Source organism: Stegastes partitus, unplaced genomic scaffold, assembly GCF_000690725.1.
Source record: "Stegastes partitus isolate 25-593 unplaced genomic scaffold, Stegastes_partitus-1.0.2 Scaffold625, whole genome shotgun sequence".
NCBI classification, from domain to species: Eukaryota; Metazoa; Chordata; class Actinopteri; family Pomacentridae; genus Stegastes; species Stegastes partitus.
Genome location: NW_007578356.1, coordinates 232,383 through 254,230, shown reverse-complemented (window position 1 = coordinate 254,230; position 21,848 = coordinate 232,383). Strand labels below are relative to the sequence as shown.

General features: G+C 43.6%; 1 protein-coding gene across 2 annotated transcripts in view; it reads right to left on the bottom strand.

The window, feature by feature from the left end:
- The window catches only part of LOC103363024 (diacylglycerol kinase eta), a 90,201-nt gene that overhangs the window by 30,293 nt on the left and 38,060 nt on the right, over positions 1-21,848 (bottom strand). Inside the window, exons 1-7 of one of the 2 annotated variants that reach the window (XM_008289601.1) lie at positions 14,517-14,904; positions 6,366-6,476; positions 5,717-5,797; positions 4,735-4,839; positions 2,999-3,131; positions 1,851-1,957; positions 1,420-1,545 (exon numbers count right to left, since the gene is read on the bottom strand). In XM_008289601.1, the coding sequence (XP_008287823.1) occupies positions 1,420-1,545; positions 1,851-1,957; positions 2,999-3,131; positions 4,735-4,839; positions 5,717-5,797; positions 6,366-6,476; positions 14,517-14,660 (807 nt within the window). In that variant the 5' untranslated portion in view covers positions 14,661-14,904. Of the gene's footprint in view, positions 1-1,419; positions 1,546-1,850; positions 1,958-2,998; positions 3,132-4,734; positions 4,840-5,716; positions 5,798-6,365; positions 6,477-14,516; positions 14,905-21,848 lie in introns of those variants that run through there. The other variant, XM_008289600.1, reaches the window with a different exon arrangement.

Below are 21,848 nucleotides of genomic sequence, written 5' to 3'. Positions count from 1 at the left end.
AGAATCTAAAATGCAAAGGCAGCATGAAGAGCTACAAAGAAAAAAGCATCTAACACGGCATACATTTATTTTAAAGGCATTGTGAGCAAACAGTTGCCTGTTCAGACATCAAGCTGACATTAGGCAACGTCATCGTTCTTCACTTGGAGTCATGTTTTCTGTGCATCTGATGAACTCAAGTCCAGTATTCGCTCTCATTTTTGCTCTGTTCCGGTCTCCACCAGAAATAACGGGCTCTTGAGCTGCTAAATGCTCCACTAGAGTCACCTGGTGGCAGCTAAATGGGAAGTTTCTCTGAGAGCTATCAGACTGTTGGCTGCAAAACTAAAACAACAAACTGAAAGACACTAAATGCTTCACAGAGCCAAGACAGACTGCAGAACTGTAACTCTCTGTGCGACTGTAGTTAAAACTTTCACATTAAAAATGAATCCATTGTTAATATAAAGATATTCTGACAGGCAGTTTTACATTTAAATGGAAACCTTAAATCCCACTGGACTGTGGTTTAAAGTAATTGTTGTTGTTGTTGGTCCTGTGATATTGTCCTAAAATGTGCTTTTGCTCTTTTCTTTACATGATTAATTATCAACCTGTCGAGGCCATAACAAATATCATTTATATCCTTCCACAGACAAATGATTGTCCTCGAGCCGCTCAGAGCATCAGGTCAGTTTCAGTAACCCTGGAGCTGACAGGTATTCATCAGCCCCCTTTCATTTCTCATTTCAACCTATTCTTCTTCCCCTCTGGGCCCTCTGCTGCCATCCTAAGTGCATCCCATTACTCTGATGACTCCAGTGGCCTGTTCAGACCTTGACACTTTGAGGGGTAAAGGAGGCAAACAATGAACAGTTGGTGGCACATCTCACTGTCCTGAGCATAAATCAACACGAACAGATAAATAAATAAAAGGAGAATTTTAATCTCAGTAAGGAATTAATTAGCTTTGCTCTGAAGAGTCACTTAAACTTGTGATTCATGCCTCTATGGATAAAAAGACATGCACTGTATTCATCTCAAACTCTATTTCGCGCTTGTTTTGAAGACAGAAACACACAATTTCCTCAAAGATCCTGAATAGCTGCTTTGTATTAGGACAACTGCTTCAAGTTTGGATCCAAATTTGAGAAATTTAGATCAAAATTTTGGCTCCCAGAAGGCATGTGTTGTTCTTCCCGCCAGAAAAATAATGAATTTGGACAGCATGATCAAACTGGACCGGCGCTGACTCCATTACCATGGATATTGGTCCGTTTTTACCACTGATGATGATATGATGAGGTTGGATTTCAAAGTTTCTATAAAAACCGAAACTGAAAATAACTCCCAGCTGGCAGCGATGTCCTATTTGAACTCTGACATTGATCTGACACGGCAGGTTTTGACGGGGTAGAGGCTAAAATCAATCCTGCTTACGATGGCCTTGCACCAAAGGCAGCGCCAGTCCTGCAGCCGCCGCACGCTGCCACAGTTCTTATCACACACCACACATTTGGCACTGACGGGCAGGTTGCCTTCCAGCCACTGGTGGGGCATGGACACCTGAAGAAATGTGGAGAAAACACAGAACATGAGATGGCAATCGCAGCTAACCGAGGCTCTTTAGCTTCAAAGACATCAATGCCACGTTATGCAAGTCTTATATAACACCTATTATAATCTGCCTCTTCCATCTTTGGTATCTTACTTTTATCACACTCATTTAAACGATATCTCAGAATTGCAGGTTAAACTGATTGACATGCAGGAGGTGACGGTGTTGCCCAACAGTGAGTCAGGAGGAGACAGCACGTCAAACAGGCTGCGTGTACGTTTGTTAAAAGACGCATCATAGCGTGATCGCTCACCCCTTCCTCATCCTCAATGATGTCATTTCCTATGGAAGCCAGCGTGGTCCACTTGCAGTTGTTGGTGGAGCGAACTGCACAGCGCTTGTGAGCCTTGAACTTACAAACTGCAGAGGACAGAATTCAAAATCACAATGTTGAGAAAATGAAATCATTTTTAAGATCCAGCATGTGGTGCTGAGGATTTTCTTACACATTTTAACACTTTAGTTCGGTGCAATGTGACATGAAAGACAGGACTTTAAAGATGGACTCTGTGTGTGACTATATGTACAAGACAGTCGCTTTCAGAAATGCACTCCTTTCCATTAATCTGACGGCGCCTGAATGTGTCAGCCTCATGTCTAAACGTGCACTCTGGGCCCAAGGGCTGATGTGACGCTGTGGTATAGCGTGAGACTGTTTACATGCTAACCAGGGAGCAGGTAGCACACACGGTTTTCCCTTCGTATGTAAATGTGCTCATGGCTTCTAAATGCCATGAGCACATTTACATACAAATGGAATATGCTTTTAAATATAACATTCCTTGAACAAGAGCATCATCTTTGGTTTATTTGCATCAAAAGTCTTCAGACAATTTATTTACATTTCCCTATTACAATGTTTGTTTCAGTGTTGGAAGCAGCATTCACAGTTTATCAGTCTATATGAACCTTTGCCAGTGTAGATTTCTGGCTGGACACCAAATCAAGATGTTGCTTAAACATCTACGACCTCGATGAGCTGCACGGCATCGAAATAAAAGGATATGACAAATCAAGAATAAATACAGAACAACCGCGTTTACTGATAAACTTTAAAGAGCTTTCATTGGCAGTAACGTTTATCGGTAACCTCTCTATACACCCTGTTCTGCTGTATTCAGATTTACACTGCTGATATGATAGGGTTGAGGAAATGGTTTTGCATAACTACTTCCACAGTGTCAGTGTGTCAAACCTGTAATGAAAGCTGCCACACCTGGTAACACAGAGCTGTAAACCTATTTTCTTCCCTGCCAAGGCTGCATTCCAAGAGGAGACAGTGATAATTTGTCATGTGGTTTTGAGATGCTCCAATTTCAGGCTCACTTCTGTCCTGTCCATTACAAATTCATAGTTGATGAGCTCAGACTGTACATGTGTAGCACTCATGTGTGGAGGTACCTTCGCAGGACAAGCCGTGGGAGGTGACGCCTGGCAGCGCCTCTCGGCAGACGTTGCAGAAGGTCGGTCTGGCGTGTGAGCAGGCGTACCAGTTGTGCATCCCAGAGAAATGCTCCATGTTGAACTGACTGGCCTGAGGAAGGAGAAATATGGGCGGAAAGGACAACAACATGAGCGCTCTGCTTCGGAGGTGGAAGCACTGGAGGACAAAACAAGAGCACATCAGAGTAACCTGTGGGAGGAGAAAGTTGGCAGGATGAGACTTTTTACATTTTGTGCTGAACTCAACAGCCAGAGGAAGCACGAATACCAGGATGAGATAATGACACCGGAGGTACATACTAAACTCTGCAGCCTTCTTGAACATACAAGTTTAGGCTGTAATATTGACACTAGAGCTGACCATGCATGAGATAAACAATGCTCTAGATTCACTTTTCCTTCAGGTACCTGAAGCTTTTCACTGCACCATTTGGCACCAAATTATACGTTATGCCACCTTTTCTTTGTCAGTTCTCACATACTTTGGTCATTTCGTGACAACTTATGTAAATGATTGTAAACAGAAATGAAGGTGGAGATAAATGTATTTTATATTTCCAAGTTAGTCACAGGCAGCTGTTCTTTGACTTCACTATCAGGAGTGTTACGTTTTATGACCGTTTCTGACTCCTCACTGCTTCGGTTTGACGCTACCTCACAGCGCCGGACGAGTTTCTTGAGACTTTGTGCTTTTTGACGGTTTGACAGCAGGAGCGCTGCTCCCAGCTATGCTCTGGCTGCACTCTTTGCCATAAATGGAATGCATAAAGTCGGATGTTTTATCATATTTCAGTGTTCCCTGCAGGCTGAGAATCTACCTTCGGGATTGGGTGGTGCACGCAGAGAGAGTTTGTTCTCTGAAGCTATAATTTACAGGTGCCCACTAAATGCCTCATATGCAGACTATCGGCAGACGTTACAATTTACAGATGATCCCTAAATGCCTCACATGCATCGGTAGACAGAACGAGGCAGCTGGAAACCTCTAGTCTCCACACACAGCGCACTGGGAGAGGTGTGTGACTAAAAACGAGAAGAGTGAAATAAAGCATTCTAATGTCAGATTCAAACAAGCTGGTGGGACAAGACTGTGACACGAGTGCAGTCAAACCAGACTCCCTTTAGAAAAGAAACTTTGTGTGACTCTTCATGAAGTTCGGTAATGCTTATGAACTTGCAGCTGCAGTTTTACAATCATATGAACAGGGAATAACTAGGGATAAGAAAATGACAAAAACTAAAACCTTAAATGGCGCTCTTGTAAGAGGCGAGGGACACTGAAAGCTGAACACCTGAGAGAATTTAAGCTCAGCTTGGATTGCAGCTTAGTTCTCTTTATAGCCTATTAAAGCAAAGGCAATGATTTTAAGAGCGACATCAATCTGCTGGCAAAAAGCTGAAATGAGATAAGAGGAAAGGAAAAGAGTGAAGGGACGGGGAGGTGGAAGACACAGAAGGAGGAGATTATTTCTGCCAAAAAAACAGAAGACAAGGTGGATCATTTATGCACAGAACAGATGGATAAAGAATCGAAGCGTGAAGCCTGTTCTCGTCGAAATAAATTAACTGCTTATGACGAGCTTTTATCAAATGATCATCAATTTGTTCAAGGTTATTCCAATGCCAGCCAACAGAACAACCAGTGACGCTAAAACAGAAAAAAAAGAGACCGACGGAGAGGGGAGGACACTAACCTCGTAGGTTTCCCATTTTTGGACGGATTTGAGAGCAGTGATCCAGTCTTCCATTTCCTTCCTGCTCTCGGCACATAACATCAACTTGCGAAATGGAGTGATCACCTGTGAACGAGAGAATGAAAGCCTTAGAGGGTAGCAGGGGTTTCTTTTGAAATTTGCAGCAAAAAGAGGCCACAAAGTAAGCAGAGAAGTATTGAAATTTTAAATCAATATTGTATCACATCACTACTGCATTAAAACAAGAGGACTCAGTCACGCTAGCAGCTCGGTGACGATCCACTTGTACACAACTGTGAGTTAAATGCTAACACACGGAGGTTCAACACTTTGATTTATCAGCATGGTGTCATTAGCTGCTGAGTATTGAGCTGCAAACAGACAGAAAAATAAACCCAACGTGGAAGTGCCAAAACTGCAGTTCCTCGAATGGCCACTTGAGGCGGGTTTCAGATGGGAGTCGATCCCAGTTGACCCCCATGTTAACATGTTCAACCTTACCGCTTAAATAAACACAGGCTGGTATGCTTTTGGTCTCTACAGTTAATTTCTGTGTTTATGTCACAGGGGGGAATTTTTGAATCCATTAAAATAGTACTAAGGCTTAAAATTATGCATAATCATGACAGTCCGTTGGGCCCAGAGCAATCTGCATATCTCAACTCCGCTCCATAAGTTTGTCCAATATGTGGTCAAAATAAGCTTTTTTTGACCTGACAATGCATTTAAAGTTAAGGGATCAATAAACATCTCTTAATGTGCACCTAAAAAGTAGGATATTTAAGTCTGGGCCACAGTTCTGGACCAATATTTTCCACCACAGACAAAAGCCGTTAGCACAGCCAAAAATCAGCAGCCATCTGGTTCTGAACTAACTCAAGTCTTTTAAGCTAAAAAAAAAATGATATCAACCATTTTGTCCTTGAAAACAAAGCCAAATGTACAGTTTTGAAATGCGTCCATTAACACGTTCTTGACTCACTGTGAAGCTGTTGTTGATGTTCTTGGTGCTGGTCTCAGCCACACTGGCATCTGAAAGGTCCACTTCATCGAAAATCAGGGACTGATGGGTGGAAAAAAAAGAGCCAATGCATCAATTAGCTCATCTTTTTTGCGCCGTATCCAGTTTGATCAGCCACACTTTGACAGCTCTCAGTCACATAAAACCATTCGACAATGTTATTCAGTAGCAAAGTTAATACGTTTGCTGCGGGGATGGTTACAGCTGGTAATTCTGGTTTCACAGCTCAGTGAATTGCACTTCTATTTCTTACAGACGGCAAAAACATTTTGTCCATACATAGACGTAACAAACTCAAAATCTAATCGGATGAATGTGTTTCTGTTCCAGACATTCTAGTTATCAAAAAAATTATTCAAAATATCGTTTTACTGATTTGAATCTTAAAATATTCAGTGAAATAAACTTGAAGGAAAGTTTCTATGTCCTTCATGGCCAGATAGCTGCTGGAACTTTACTATCTCATAGTATAATATACAGTCTTTAAGAAGAAAACTTTAATTAAATTCCACATTAGGTTTTAGGTTAGGGAAAAGTGATGCATGCAGTAATGCAGCTGTGGGCCTCACAGGGTTAAAGCTGCTGTATTCAGCCTCACACATGTCTGTACCTTGCAGTCTTTGGCATAGTAGAGGGTCCTCCCTCTGAGTTTGAAGTACCTCCTCTTCCATCTCTGGAAGGAGCTGGTCTGCTTTAACAGGATTCCCTCTTTCACGCTTTTCTATAGTGAGAGTCCAGAGAGAGGGCAAAAGGGGGAAGGAACAGAAGGAGAGGAGAGGGAGATAAAACAGACGTTAGCGCATCCAAATCCTCTGAAAAACGAACGTGACAGCTACTCTTCTCGGAGTTCACACGTAAACAGACGGAGATCAGTTTGGATAATGTCACCAGGACAGCTTTCTTTTGTCAAACACACAACAGAGGCGGGTTGAACGCTGCGCAGACGAGCAGAGAGGTGTAAATCTGTCAAGATAATAGACAAGAACACATGCATTACCTCAAAGGACGCGTTTACAAGCACCTTTCATTTACTAATTTATGATCAGATGTGGGAAAGTTGTCGGGCCTCTGGAAATATTTACCCTCATGTTTCTAAGAATAGCACCCGCATCTGGTTAAATAAGGAAACGAGGAAGTGGAGTCGGCTATTGAAGCGTGTCAGTATGCAGCGCTCATGGCAGAGTTAATTCTACAGTAATACCACACTGATGAGGTGATGCACCAAGTCGAACGCGCAGCCATCCGTGGCCACGCAGAAATTATTAACACGGCCAGAACACATGATTTAATTTGATACCGCGGATTTGCTCGCCGCCGATCCTACTGCGGTGGCGGTTATTGTCCTTTATCCACATCTGCTTATCCTGCACTCATTCTCTCTCCCTCTATTTATGAGTACATGCCCTGAGAGGACAGAATGCACCATGGGTAATCAATTTGAGATAGGACATCGGGGGTCGCCATGGAGATCCTCATTTCTCGTAATAGACGCTGGTGCAGGCGCGCACACGCACACACACACACACAGATACCATCTTAAAACTCTCCTCACGCTACCGATGGCTCCCTCCATACCGTCACGTTTATCATGTGGCAACATTCCTGCAACCTGTCGATCAGCCTCCGCGACAAGCCTGCGACTCTGCCTCGCAGATAGAAACCATGTGGCTGCATAGTTTCATAGCAGGAGCCACAGCTAGCCACTAATTAGAGGTTTTCACATGTAGAATAATTATAAAACGGGAAGGAATTAATGAAAGACTTTGTGTAGCAACATCCAATATACATCCTTAAAACTGCTGAAGGCTTCTATTGGGAGCTTTTCCTTCATAAAAAAAAACAAAACAAAATCAACTGATCATGAGAGAAATAACTAGGCAACATCCGAAAATGTGTCCTGAATTATTATATACAACTGAAAATGACTAATCATGCGGCTCTATTAGAGGCCCCCAGGACAAATGACTGTGCTGCAATCATAAAGCATGATTCAGGTTGTCTAATCAGCACAGTCATAATACTCTTTACGTCATCTGTAACGTATATTCTTGCACAACAAGTGCCACGACTACAACCGGGCCAACATAAACCGGGTTGTAAAGTAGGCAGACGTGCGTTTAAGGTCATTCTATTCTGCACGAGGAAGCCTCCCAGAGATTACAGAATTAGCTCAGCTTTAAATGTGTCACTGGCTGATTAAAATAATGGCTGCAAGTCTAACTTTCTCTAAATCGGCTGCTGGTTTTACATGCCCTCGCAGGAAAATCAAATTACGAGCAATCACGAGTAAACTGACTGCGTGATTTTTGGTTTGTTTTCCATTAGATCTCACAGAACAATAGACAAATCCTCACATAATTAACACTAAAAGCTGTGAGCATTAAAAAGCACAGGGGCTGGGTTTTTACCAACATATAACACAAATGTGCCAACACAAACTGATACGACAGAGGAGCACTAAAATGGAAGAGCGAGAGCTGGAGAGGATATTGTTTTTGTTATCTCCAGATCACTAACTGCACCAGAACAAACAAACACAAAAACACAGGACAGGACAGGCAATGACAAAAGACTTGCCATGACAAGGATATGCTATTTTTCTAGTATAAACTGCTTAACTTCTCCAGCCCAAACCTGCCCGAGAGCAGTTGGCTCAGCAGGAACTTGGCAGGATCTCCAGATCGGAGCACGATTCAAATATCTGCCCCGAAGGCGAATTCAAGACACAGACAGGAGACTGACGGAACACACGACAGCCACCGACAACCCGCAAAGACAAAGGAAAGTGTGAGTGAGTGTCTGTGAGACCAGGAAACAAAACGTATATGCGGGAAGCAAAAAAACAATCTGATAACGGAAATTCTTACGAGCTTGATTTACGTTTAGATTATCAGTCATCCAAAGTAAAAACCAAAAGTTATTCAATACAAGTGACCGTCTTTAAATGCCAACCCGTATGACCTCATGAAAAGTCCATCAAATCCACAGAAGATCTCGAGGCGCTATAGTCGAACTGAATAAAACTGTCTTAAATATTAACACTTTAATAAAAGGTCAACTAAAAGCACTGCACTACGTCATCGTACTGAAACTTTCCCAGAGACAGAATCAGCCACATATGCTGATGTTTGTGTTCTGCTCAGGCTGAAGTTCTGCTTTGCAACTTCATCTGCTGACGGCTGAAGAGAAGCACCTGACTGAGCTTCTACCACATGTTAACGTTGCTATAATTTGAATGATTTTAAGTTACTGTTTGTAAGCAGCTTATTTGGTAGAAGTCAGCATGTGTTGTGTTCGGTAGAGGTGTCGGGATAAGTCTGACTTTGTTAGGGTTAACTTTTAACGTCATCATGCCATGTTTCGTTCACTGCTTTGTAAACAAACTGCTAACTTCAATACAAAAATAACTGTTTTATTTTATTACCTTTTATTAAAACATTTTATGTATTTTTTCAGATGCAGCTTTGTTATTTAACTCACCTGCATTGAGCACTTTAGTTAAAACTTATTAAAACATATCCCACAAGCTAATATTATTTTAAAAGTCTTGCTTTTGCATCAAACTTGGCATGAAAATGTTTTCGTACAACGTGCAGTATTGCAATCTGTTCCAACATTTAATAGCAGAGTTTGACTATCTGGAAATAAAACTACAGCTCAATCAACGATGTCATCTTTACAGTTACAGTGTGATCAGTTCTCTGTAACGCCATCGTGACTGGTCAGAACAATAACTATGATTCAGTCTTGACCAGTAAAAATCATAGTTGCAGATCTCACAGACGTACACATGACCAGTCTGAGCTGCTCATGCGATGTTTCCTGTCGGATATCGGTCCAGGACAGCATTTGAACAGCCTTAGCAGAAGCTGTGGCGGATAAGATCGCGAGAAACTGCTGAGAACAAGAGCTTGGTTCATTAGACTTGTGGTTGAAATTGGCTAAAACTTTGTCCTCCGGCTGCTCTGACATGGAGGTAAACTGGCCTTGTCTGTGTAGGAACAGCTACGGTGTCGTAGTTTGTTTGAGAAGCCTCCTCTGCAGACAACCCAGCGGTAGTTTCTGATGTAATTACAAACATCTGCAGCATCATTTCACCCAGTAGAAACTCCACTTCAAGATATCTGTAATTACATTTCAACCAGCTTGATATAAAAACATCATTCTGAGAGGCTCAAACTGAATTACACAGATCTTACGAGGGACGATGTCGATATCTTGATTCAACGGGAATTGAAGTTATCTTGAACTGAAATTATGATTAGTCAAAATTCAACTGTGGATATCTGAAAATGTAATTACAGCTCATTATTGATTGAGCTGCAGACGCTCGCGATTCCTGCTGTGGCTGTCTGCAGCTGAACGGTAGGTATCTGTAATGAGAAACACATGAATGGGAACAGGGATGCTGTACGTGACACCGGCTTGTGCAGTAGCTAGTTAGTTGGCTAAATATAACTTGTTGTTAGAGCAGCTAGCATGTCTCCAGTGTTCTGTTTAGAGGTGCAAAAAGCACTTCAAGTTGGAAAGAAAGAATGTATTAGAGAAAGACATTTTCAGTGACAGGCCTTGCTGTTGGTGCGACTGTAGGCAGGTTTCTCACATTTCTCTTTTACAGTCTCTCCTGTTCAAGCGCCTCATTTCTGCAGCCTTCTATCTGTCTTTTTCCCATTTGTTTGTCTTTCTCTTTTATTTCTATTTAATATCTCGGTTAAATAACCTCCCTGATATCTCGTCTAATTCGTTTCCCCCCTCCATCGTAGGTGTTTCTGTCTCACTCTCTTTGCAGAATGGCCTTGGCTGCCTGAACACAGGGAATAATACGAGGCAGAGGCGCTGCCCAACCAGTGGTAAATCCAATTCATCGCTCCATCGCAATCTCATTTCTCTCTCGCGCTGTCTGTGTACATGTGCGGCCATGTGATATCCCGCCTTGTGGTGGCACATACAGCTTCTTGTGCTCTCCCACTGCACGTTTCTTTCTCTGAATAAATTTATCTGCTTTCACACCCTGAGGGAGAGAAAATCTCATATTGTCACCATGTTAGAGAGAGAGAAGGAGGAGAGGGAGGAGAAAGAGGAAGGAAAGGGACTGATGACGGGAACAATGATAGATTGGCTCACAGTATGGGTCATTAGCGAGAGGAGATGGGAAGAAGAAACAGAGCTGTGACAGCGGCGACGAGCGCAGAGCGGGGAAGAGAAACAACACAAAACGGTGAGACGCAGGGATTACAACAAACAGGGCCTCTGGAGAGTCGGCATGAAAGGGAAGGAAACTAAAGGACTGGCAGTCCCTAGAGGAGGAGGAAGAAAGAGGAAAACACACAAACAAGAAGGTGTAAAGGTCTCAGTCAGACTCAGCCGCCTGACACGTCGGCGATAACGGCAAGGTGTAGCAACCCCGCTCCACCAATCGAGCTTATCCGTGGTCGCCCCGGCAACGCCAACAGGAGAGCTGTCAGTCACGAAGTTAATCAGAGTGTGTTTGTCTGAGAAAAGCGGCTAATGATACAGCAAACAGTGATGCAGCTGAAGGACGCACAAAGTTAGACCCAACTCTGGGTGCTGCAATCTGGGTGTGAAACCTACAGAGGCTGGCGTCTACATTTTAAGTGGTGTTTCAGCGAAAAGAAAAAAAAAAGGTGCAGATTAAATCCTCCGATGCCGAGCCAGTCAGTGATACATCAAACAGCAGAGAGGAGCCATCTGTCATTTCATTGTTTCTGCAGACTTTAAACTGCAGATGAAGAGGCTTTTAGGTGAAGTGGTGCAGCAATGCAAAGTTAAAGCTGGAAACTTAAATACGAACCAAACATAAACCTAAACACTGATAGAAATGTTCAACTGGACACACAAACTGGAGTGTTTGAAGATCTTCAGTTTAGAAGTTGATCAAAATAATTCTGGTATTCTGGTGTGGAGAAGGCTGATACCTTCATTTAGTTTTCCACAGGTGCCTGTAATGTTGCGCCCACTCCATTCATTTCAATTAGAGCAGATTAAACATTAGGAACAGCTCTCAGAATGGCACCATACCAACCAGCAGGCCCTCAAACTGCAGCCTCCAGAATGACCATAAAGTTTCAACAAAGACCGAACATTTAAAGACTCGTGAAGGAAAGACTCCAAACACGGAAAGGCAGGAACTGACAAACCAGGAAAAAGTCGAGCCGATATTAAAGTGGAGAAATCTAATCTTACTCATTATTAAATATTAACACTCACTTTGCCTGGGAAAAAAACTTAGACCTCATCTGAACTGTTGAAGTAAAATACAAGGAGTGATGTGGTGCTGAAGACAGAGACTACTGAAGCTCCTGAAAATGGCAATCAGCTAATCACTGCAAATCATTAAAAAAATAAATAAATTAACTTCTGTTTTACTGGGTGCTACAGAGGTGGTGCCTAGAAAGAAGTGAACTGGATTTAAACAACACAAAGCTTATAGAGGGATCGTAAAGGGGCGTGAGGTGTACAAACAACTTGCGTCTAATTCTGCGTAGAGATTCGATTGGTTGCAAAGTCAGTCTGAGCCTTACAGTCAATTTGTCGGCAACAACAGTCACGATTAAACCACGTGTGGCCGTCTCATAAACGCCTCCTCCAGGTGATTCCTACACCCCATGCTGTGTCCTCATCAAGCAGCTCGAGTGAATAAGACTAATTAAAACATCTTTCTAATTGGTCATTTCCAATTGAGGGTCTAATAATAGAAGGTGTGTCGCACAGACGGTGAAGCCGCTCAAGGCAAACCTTTGATTTGTGATATGTTAACCTGACTGGCTGTGCTATCTACAGGCTATCAGCAGAGCAAACAGTGGGAACACATGGACTGTACATAGAACTGCATGAACACGACGTATAGAGTACTCAAAGGTCAGTGTGTGCACACGGCAGCCACACCCTGGTGCTGCTCTGCTCTCCAGCTGAGCGATGTTGTCAGACAGATCAGTGTATTCATTAGAGCAGGACTAATCACATCACAACAATCAGCCCCAGCAGACCTGATGCGCACACACAACACACGAGCAGTGAAGTGGATGTGCAGCACATTAGCACACATACTTACTCATCTGCGAAATGCACACACAGCCAAGCGGAGCTCTGAAGGGCGCCCCCACACAAACCTCTCTGATTCAACCCTTGGTTTCTCCTTGCGAGCTACATTTAAAGCATCTCGCCGAGAACACAGAAAACACACAAACACACGTCTGTCTGCCTCCGTCCTGCCAATTTGCACAGAGTCCTGCACGAAGGTTTGACCTTCAGCGTTCACACTGTAAACGCTCGATCAACAAATCGCTGGGATTTGACTCGTTTCCCAGACAGCCAAGTGACCCGGGTGTCTTGACCAGCGCGTGGACGTTTGCCTGGTTTGTTGGCTGAGAAAAAGCAGAACTCAGTGTGATGGACAATAACTGGTAAAGGCAAATGACAGAGAGGACGAACACAGATATTAACCCACTTTTCACTTCTATGACTTTAAATTGGAAGACCACAAGACCAAATGTTCAAACAGATAGACAACAGGCACTATTGTTGGGGGTCGACACCTTAACTTTCTATTTTTTGCTTTCTAAGTGATTAAAGCCAAACTATCTATGGAGGCCAAGAGGAGCAATTGCATGATTTTTTCTGTGTATTATTTCTGTCGTTTCACAGATGAACTGGTACAAACACTTAACCAGTGATGTGATTACGTGATTCAAATATCCACAACTCTCATTCTCCACTAAATTAAAGATGAATACAACAGATTCCTGAAAAGACCCAGACTAACAGTCAGCTGATCCTCCTACAGTAGCAAGTATTGATTGTGCAGCCAGAGCTCCACTGGAGTCCACAAGACTGGTTCACAAAGTGACTATTGTACCAGCGACACTTCATTAAAAGACATATTTGTAAATCTTCCACTTCAGCAGGCACCAATGTGCTCGAGGCTAAAAGCCGCAGAACTGAGAGCTGAACTGAAATGGTTGGTTTTGGTCTTTTTCACAAGATTTTCTTGACAGTAACTACAACATCAGGTGTCGTCTTTTCTGACAGGTGGCAACGGTATGAAAAGTTTGTGGCAGCCACGAAGATGACAAATGAGAGGCCACCAGTCACACCTCACCAGTCTGAAATGTACCAACATAAAACCACCACACACTGGGGCTAAACGGTTGATCGATTTCAAATTGAAATGGCAGTTTGGAGTAATGCAATTAACAAATCCCAAAGGCTGCAATTCAGCATATATGAGGTGTCACGATTAAACAATGAGCCTAATGCTGTTATACAGTTGTTAGTGCTGCCCATTGATCAATGGATATCAAGTTGTTCGGTCTACATGCTGTGGGTCGACTGACAGAAGCTCAGTCTGACTATCTGATTGTCACACCTCTTACATTTTGAAGATCCAGATCCAGAAATCAAAGTGTTTTGTGAATTGTTCAAGTGTCTCATGCGATAACGCTTCACTGCACGTTTCAAATCTATTACTGACCTGGAGCTAAAAAAAAATTATAGCTCAGATCAAATCATGACACCTGTCAGACAAATCACAATTCCAAACACTACCACACACATGCCACAGGTCTGTTCCTCCCCACAAACTATTAATACCAAGCGTTCAAACACAATCAGCCAAGTCACCTGTGAAGTATGACAACCAGCAATGACTGAAATGTGGAATGTCCTCACTTTGACCTCACGTTTGCATCCGTTATGGGCTCGCTCGGATGTCAGTACAATGTTTTCTCTCTCTCACACTGACCTCGTCCACCAGCCGCCTCTCCTGTGACTTCTCAATGTGACTGGACTCCAGGTGGTCCTCGTGGCTGAGCTGCCGGTCGTCCCCCTGTCCGGCTCGGAGCAGGGGCGCCATGCAGCACACGCTGGACCGACACAAGGCCAACATCGGCGCCACGCTGACGACCTCTTTACCGGGCGGTCACTGCCTTCGAGGATCTTCGCAGAATCAGTCTCAGCAGTATTTATCACCAGGCACAAGGTGGACTCACGGAGTTGCTCTCTCAACTTTTGCCGACTGTTTTCCTCCCATCTCGAAACTTTACAAATCTCCCTCTACATCAAATATTCCCTCAGCTCTGTCCATGCAGCGCCCTCACACACCCTGCCTCGGCTGGAACTCTCCTTTCACAGCGGCGGTTCCTCAAACAATGCAATCCTACTTCCTCATAAACTTCCTGTGTCAGGTAGCCACGCCCCCTCAGGTGTGCTGCTGGAGACGCCTCTTTTATGTGTGTTTCTCCCTCTTCCTCTCTCTCTCTCTCACACACACCAACAAATCCGGTGGTAAAGGTGACGCATGTAAATGAGCTCTTCTCCTACTGTGTCTGACACACACCTGAGGAATGGTGTGTGTGTGTGTGTGTGTGCGTGTGTGTGTTCATGTAAGTACAAGCCGACTTCCTTGAGGCTATAAATAGAACTGGACAAACCTGTCTGAGCGCGTGCACACACACATACACACACACACGCGCACACACACAGATACAGACAGACAGACAGACAGACAGACAGACAGAGACACACACACACACACACACACACTAATAGCTGCTTCTGCTGATTTAAGGCATCAAATAGTTTATTTTTTTTAAGTCCCTGGCAGACAGTCACATCATGTTAAAGTGACGGGGAGGTTAACGGCACGCCGCTCTGCCTGACAGAGCCGGAGACGTCACCGTGATCACACACACTCGCGTCCTTCCAGCCTGCATGAGCTGTCCCGACTCTGTGCGTGCACGTGCATGCATGCGTGTGTTCACGGCTGCACTCTGCTGCCTACACGCCGTCATCGGGCTGCTTTCAGTGTCAGATCAGCGTCTCGTCTGCCAAGGCAAATTACAGCGAGTGTGTGCATTTGTGTGTGCGCATATGCGAGTGTGTATGTTTGCTGCCAGCCGGCGTATCATTCCGTCTTTAATGAGCAGAAACATGCTGCTTCCCTGCGGACTCACTCGCTGACACCGACTCCCTCTCTCTCTCTTTTTCGCTGTCTGGCTCTATGTCTCTCTCTCTTCCTAAACTCCCTGTGGTGTTTTTCCTTTACAAAACTTTTTCATTTTTTTTGCCACCCTCATCTTTCTCTCCATCCAAATCACTCGTGGTTCAGAATCGGGTCAAAAAGCTTCATTAGCAACTTCACTAAGTCGTGTTACAGTCAGCGATCTGAAATGACTCCGATAATAGCATGTGATCTCTGTTTGGTCCATTTGAGCTGATAGGAGACGAGGCTCATGGGGACACGTGAGCCACCGCAGGTCTAAGTTTCCTAATTAGTTATCATTAATAGTGTCAACACTGCCAAGCTACTAGTCAGCCGGTGCACAGTTGGTCTGCCTGTTGGTACCAAACAACAGAATCTGTTGAGGTGGCGGTAAAAATAAAAAAGCTAAAAATGTTTTACTTGTGAGAGAAAATTCAAACAGAGAAATCAAGGACAGGGAAGAGCAGAACAGTTTTTTTTTTAAGACAGGGAAAGGCAAAGTTTAGAGAGATTTATTTATTAGAAAATCATGTTTCCTTGATAGCGACATAACACATAATAATAGGTTAAGTTTTGCCTCAGAATTACAGTCAATTCTAGCATATTTTTACAAGAATATTAACTGTATAATGTAATATGACAAAAAAGTGATGTGCCAATAAACCCTCTACTAACACCAGTCTAATGCCAAATTGTGTACAGTCTAGTCTGCATATTTCCATTATCTGTGTGCTAGAATCCCCTTTACTACAGAAAACAACAACAACCTATGAGGAGCAACCTAAACGTTACACGCAAAGATTTGGTTTAAATCATAATAATAAATACATTTACAACATGTGCTGCCTACATTGGACCTTCTTCCATGTTTGTCCATCCATCCAGGAAAAAAAATTAATTAAAAAAATCCATGTATATTTCACCACAAGTCACCTCTACAGCTTCATGCAGGCACACCTTTGCCCCACGCTGGGCTTAGAGCCACCCAATACAACTGTGACAAATAAAAACAAGCCAGAGCATTTTATTTTCCTTCTATCAAAATGATAATACGGTGCAGCCAAATTATTCTCCAGCACTGTGGAGATGGGTCTGGCTCTGTGAGATAACGTACAAACAATCTCCACCAAAAAAAGGCAGAGGGCAGCTTGTATGGCGCCTGACAGGCAAAGTCCAGGGGGGAAAAAAAACAAAAACAAAAAAAAAGTGGAAAGTGTGATTGATATGATTTTAATATGATCAGTATTATTGAGTAAAATCAAACTGGAACTTCTGAATGAAGAGGGCCAAAACAATAGATGTTAAAGAAACAAGTGTGGAATATACCCCTGATTACGCTCCTGGATGCTGCTGTTAATATAGTCTTATGGAAAATATGCTAAAAATAGTATCAGCAAATATCTGCTGTGGCTCAGGTGGTAGAGCGTCCTCCAATCACAAGGTTGACAGTTCGATCCCCCGCCCCTCCACAGTCCAAGTGTCCTTGGGCAAGACACTGAACCTGAAGTCGCTCCCAGTGGCAGGCGGCACCCTGCTATGTAAGTGCAGACCATTTATCATTTCATATTTTTGAAAAACAAACATTGATATGAAAATAGCACTATTTTTGCTTCCGATAATAGCTTGCAGTCCAAATTAGAAGGAAATACTAACACTATTCTAAAATACTGTACCGTGGAGGTTTCCAATTATTTAAATGATCGGCTCATTTACTCATGGAGGCCACGCTCAGACCAGCATTAGCACTTCACCAATAATCACAGCATCTCCGTTTATTTCAGTGAAACCGCTGAGTTTGTGCTGCAGGAGGGAGCAACACAACGCCGATAAACTACAGACAATCAACAATTCTTGGCTGAGGAACTCAGTCTACCTCTGGTTTCCATCACTGAAAGCTCCACGTCTGGTTTTTATTCAAGGTCGGAGGTGCAGAATGACTGGCGACAACAAAACAACACTCAGCTCACTAATTCAAGACAGCCAAGATATTCAAAATACTTTGGAGCCTGGTGGCAGAGTCGGCACTGTGGGCCTGCAGTCAGCTGCATCAGTGTGACCCCTGAACTCGTGATTACACCACAAATGTCACATCTCTTGTGATCGAGCAGCAACACAACGGAGGCAGACGCGGCTCAGACAGTTAGTCCATATTTACTTCTGACTCAGACATATTCCAGCGTTAACACCAGTCGTAGAAACTGCGTGTGCGTGAAAAAGAGAGACACATTCTCTCCGTCTGCAATTTAGGAGCTGACAGCAAATTATCGGGTGTAACGTTAATGCATGAACTCTGCAGCGACAACACACAGCGCTGTGTGCAGCTGTAACAACAGGGTCAAGAAAAGGGAAACAAACCAGTTAAAACCACATTCATCTGGGAGGCAGGATTACTGTGAATAATCTCTGTGCATTTAGTGTTACTGGCAGTTTATAAATCAATGGAATATGCGTTTAAAAATAGGACACGCGGTGGGTTGTGTTCATAGCAGGAGGTGTGAGCCGCGTCTGGAGCTACTTCCAAACTTTGACGAGCACCTGTGGTCACCGAGCGGACGGATGAAACAACCGCCTGCATGATATCTCAACAGAGCTCTTGTGGAAAACGTATCTAAACAGGGATGCAATCTTGCTTCATTTGCCTTTAAGCTCACAGACGTACATCATTCCTGTAGCACTGTGTTGTTTTTAAACCTGCAGCAACACGACACCACCACTGCTTTCTTTTCCATTATTGGTTTGAAAGCCAACAACAGCGGCGGCCCACACTGACTTCGATATTAATGTTTAAACGCTACAAGTATTTTGTTGTAGTAGCTCTGACCTGACTGCATTCAAGATAGAAAGAGTCTAAAATACACGTTTTATAAAATACAGACTTTGGGATTGTGCTGTTTTATGCTGCGTCCTTCGCTCTGTTTTCTGTCGACCTGCCCACAGACAACAGATGTCAGTTAGCTGCTGACAAACTCCAGTGTGATTACTGCTGATAGTGGGCCGCCCCTGCAAAAATAAACTATGCAGTGAAATGAAACGGCTCAATCTCATTCTCACACTTTAGTCGTAGAAGTTATGAATCATGTTTCGTGTGTATATGAAAACCTTAATATACACGCAGCAGTTATTACTTCTATTTTTCCGAAACAGCGAGCAGTTGTTATTGACTTGCTTGGAAATGACACATCCTCTTTTATAAAAGGAACAAAAAGAACAATAACTACTCGAATTGCACAGAAACAGGGCACAGAACAAGTTGGGAGGGAGGTTCATTTACATATTTTAATTACACTAATACATCACAATCACTTTGATCAGGCTTTCAGTAAACATTCCAGAAAACTTTCACCACATCCAGCATCATGTAATTTTCAGAACAGAACATTCTGGATTTGAGACACTAACTGCAAAGATTAGGAAGAAGGTTTTTTTCTTTTTGCTAAACAATGAACAGCAGCTGTTTATTCATGAATTAGCAGAGACGGCGCCGAAACACAGACACTTACAGGTGTATCTTCCCCAGAGCTAATTAAAACAGACGCACGCTGGCTGCTGCAGACACTGAACCGCTTGACCTTTCAAATATGGCCATGTTTTTGTAATGATGAGGCCACGCCGTCCCTGGATGGACATCGCTGGAATGCCAAATAAGCTATGACACCAGCTGCGATTTGAAAATACTGCATACACATATTTTTCTTCTCCAGCAGATGGCAGGCTGAGAAAGAGATGGGGGTGGAAAAACAGAGAAGAGGCAAGGTGACGGGGTGCACACGGAGCGACGGCAGAAAACGAAGCGAGGCTTTGGAAAGGACACGAAGAAAGAATAAAACACAGAATAAAAAAAAAAAGGGGGGGAATGAAAAAGAGGACACAGAGGGAGAGAGATTGGTGCAGTCGCTTGTATTAGATTTGGCAGCACTTTAACTCTTCACAGCCTCCCAGCTGTGTGTTGGTTTATTAATAGAAACACACACTGGGTTCCCCATGCGGACACACAAATCCGTGTCCGCACACACAATCAGCTCATGTTTCTGTGGGGTTTCATCGTCAACAACTGATTTTGAGCGTTTGTTTTAGACACTTTGCAGCACCGCACAAGACATCCAAAGCTATTTAAGCAGCACAGGAACACACCTGTGAGCGCGTTCTGAAGTAGTGTTTATGCCTGAGACGCAAGCAGACGCCACCTGGACCGTCCTGATGCTGTAAGAACCCCGCCCATCTGGCGCTCAGAGGTGGCTAAAACAAACACGCGGTATCATTAGCGAACGACAGCTGACCCCAGTCTGGTGTTGTTAATTACAAGCAAGATTTTCTCTCTTTTTTTTTTTTTTGCTTTCTGGCATTTAAAGTTGGTAATGCAAAGGCATGTGGGGGTTGCCATGGTAACAGTCCGACTTTCAAATCAACCTTCAGCTTAGAAATGTAAGGACACACACACACACACACACACACACACACACACACACAAAAAATAAAACCGGTGGAATTTATCACTCTTTTCACCCGGACATTTTCTCATCTGCTAATTGAACAGGTACTGAGATTGATCTCCTGTGTGTGTGTGTGTGTGTGTGTGTGTGTGTGTGTGTGTGTGTGTGTGTGTCCTTGGTAACTTTTAAGATGCAAGCCATTTTAATAAAATGTGCAAAATACACTAAGAAACATGGCGAGACAGATCATTTGAAATAGGAACAGCTTGCATCATCTACCATGCATAAACAAAACGTCTGACCACACACACACACACACACACACACACACACACACACACACTCGGAGTCAGAACAAGGCGTGGGAGGACTTTGCACCATGGCGACCACATCCTGTCTCATGTACCTCTGTGAGTTTATTAATAGACCCACACACACCAGTGATATGTGCAAAAAAGCAGCCAGAGAGAAACTGATGACACTCCGTCTTACTTCGGATGGACAGATGGGTGGAGGCAGCCAGACGCAACGCAAACAATTTCTGCCCCCGTGACACGCAAGCGCGCACACGTTCCCTCAAGTTTAGCCACATTTCACGTCCGTACGTTAATGTGTTTTGGAAATATCATCCAGTTTTTGGCTTCTGCCTGCGAGGTTTGTGCACTGAAGGACACGTAATCTGCCGCTGCTGGTGGGGTGGGGGGGGTGTTGCCTGGGAGCATACGGACCAAATCTGGCTCTGATGCTGCATAATCCCCCCATACATACACAGACACACACACACACACACACACACAGAGATAAGTCTGTCAGCCAGAAAGAGATAGACGGAGATAGAGAGGTGGAAGGCTCTCTTAATGTGCTGATGTGATTAGCATGTTGTTCCTGTTGTTATTGATTTGCGATGTTAATCACGCTGCTGGAGGGTTTTTTTGTTGTCGTTTTTTTTTTTTTACACTTTTAGTGAGCAATCATGCAAATTAAGGTCTTGCATTTGAATTAGAGGAGGGTGAGATGTTAAGTCTGGGTGGAGCAGGAACGGAGAGGAAAGTGGGAGAAGGAAAAGGAAAGAGGAGGTGGTAATGGGAGAGGAGAGGAAAGGGATGAAATTAAAGGTAGGAGAGGAAAGGTAAGATAGGAGAGAGGACAGGAGGGGTAAAGAAAGATGGGAGGGAGGTGAAAGGGAAGACAAACGAGAGGAGAAAGGAAAGGAAAAGAAAGGCAAGATGAGAGGAGGAGGAGAAGAGGAAAGGAAAGCTATGAGTAGAGAGGAAAGGCAAGGCAGGAGGATATGAGTGAAATGACATGAGGAGAGACAGAAGGATGGAAAAGAGGAGATCAGAGGAGAGGAGAGGTAAGGAAAGATGGGAGGAGAGAGGAGAGGCGAAAGAAAAAGATGGGCGAGACAGGAGGATATGAGAGGAATGATGATGAGAGTGGAGGGAAAAAAGGAGGAGGAGAGGAGTAAGGAAAGGAAAGAGGAGAGGTGAGAGAAGATGGAGAGGAGGATGTGATGTAATGCAGGTGGGGCAGATAACGGGGGGAGTCCAGAAGGGAGGAGACAGAGCTGATATCCGGCTGAAGGTCTGTGTTTGTGTGTCTGTTTGTGTGCTGCTGATTATCCCTGATGATCACACTGTGTTGTTTAATCTCCTTCGCTCAC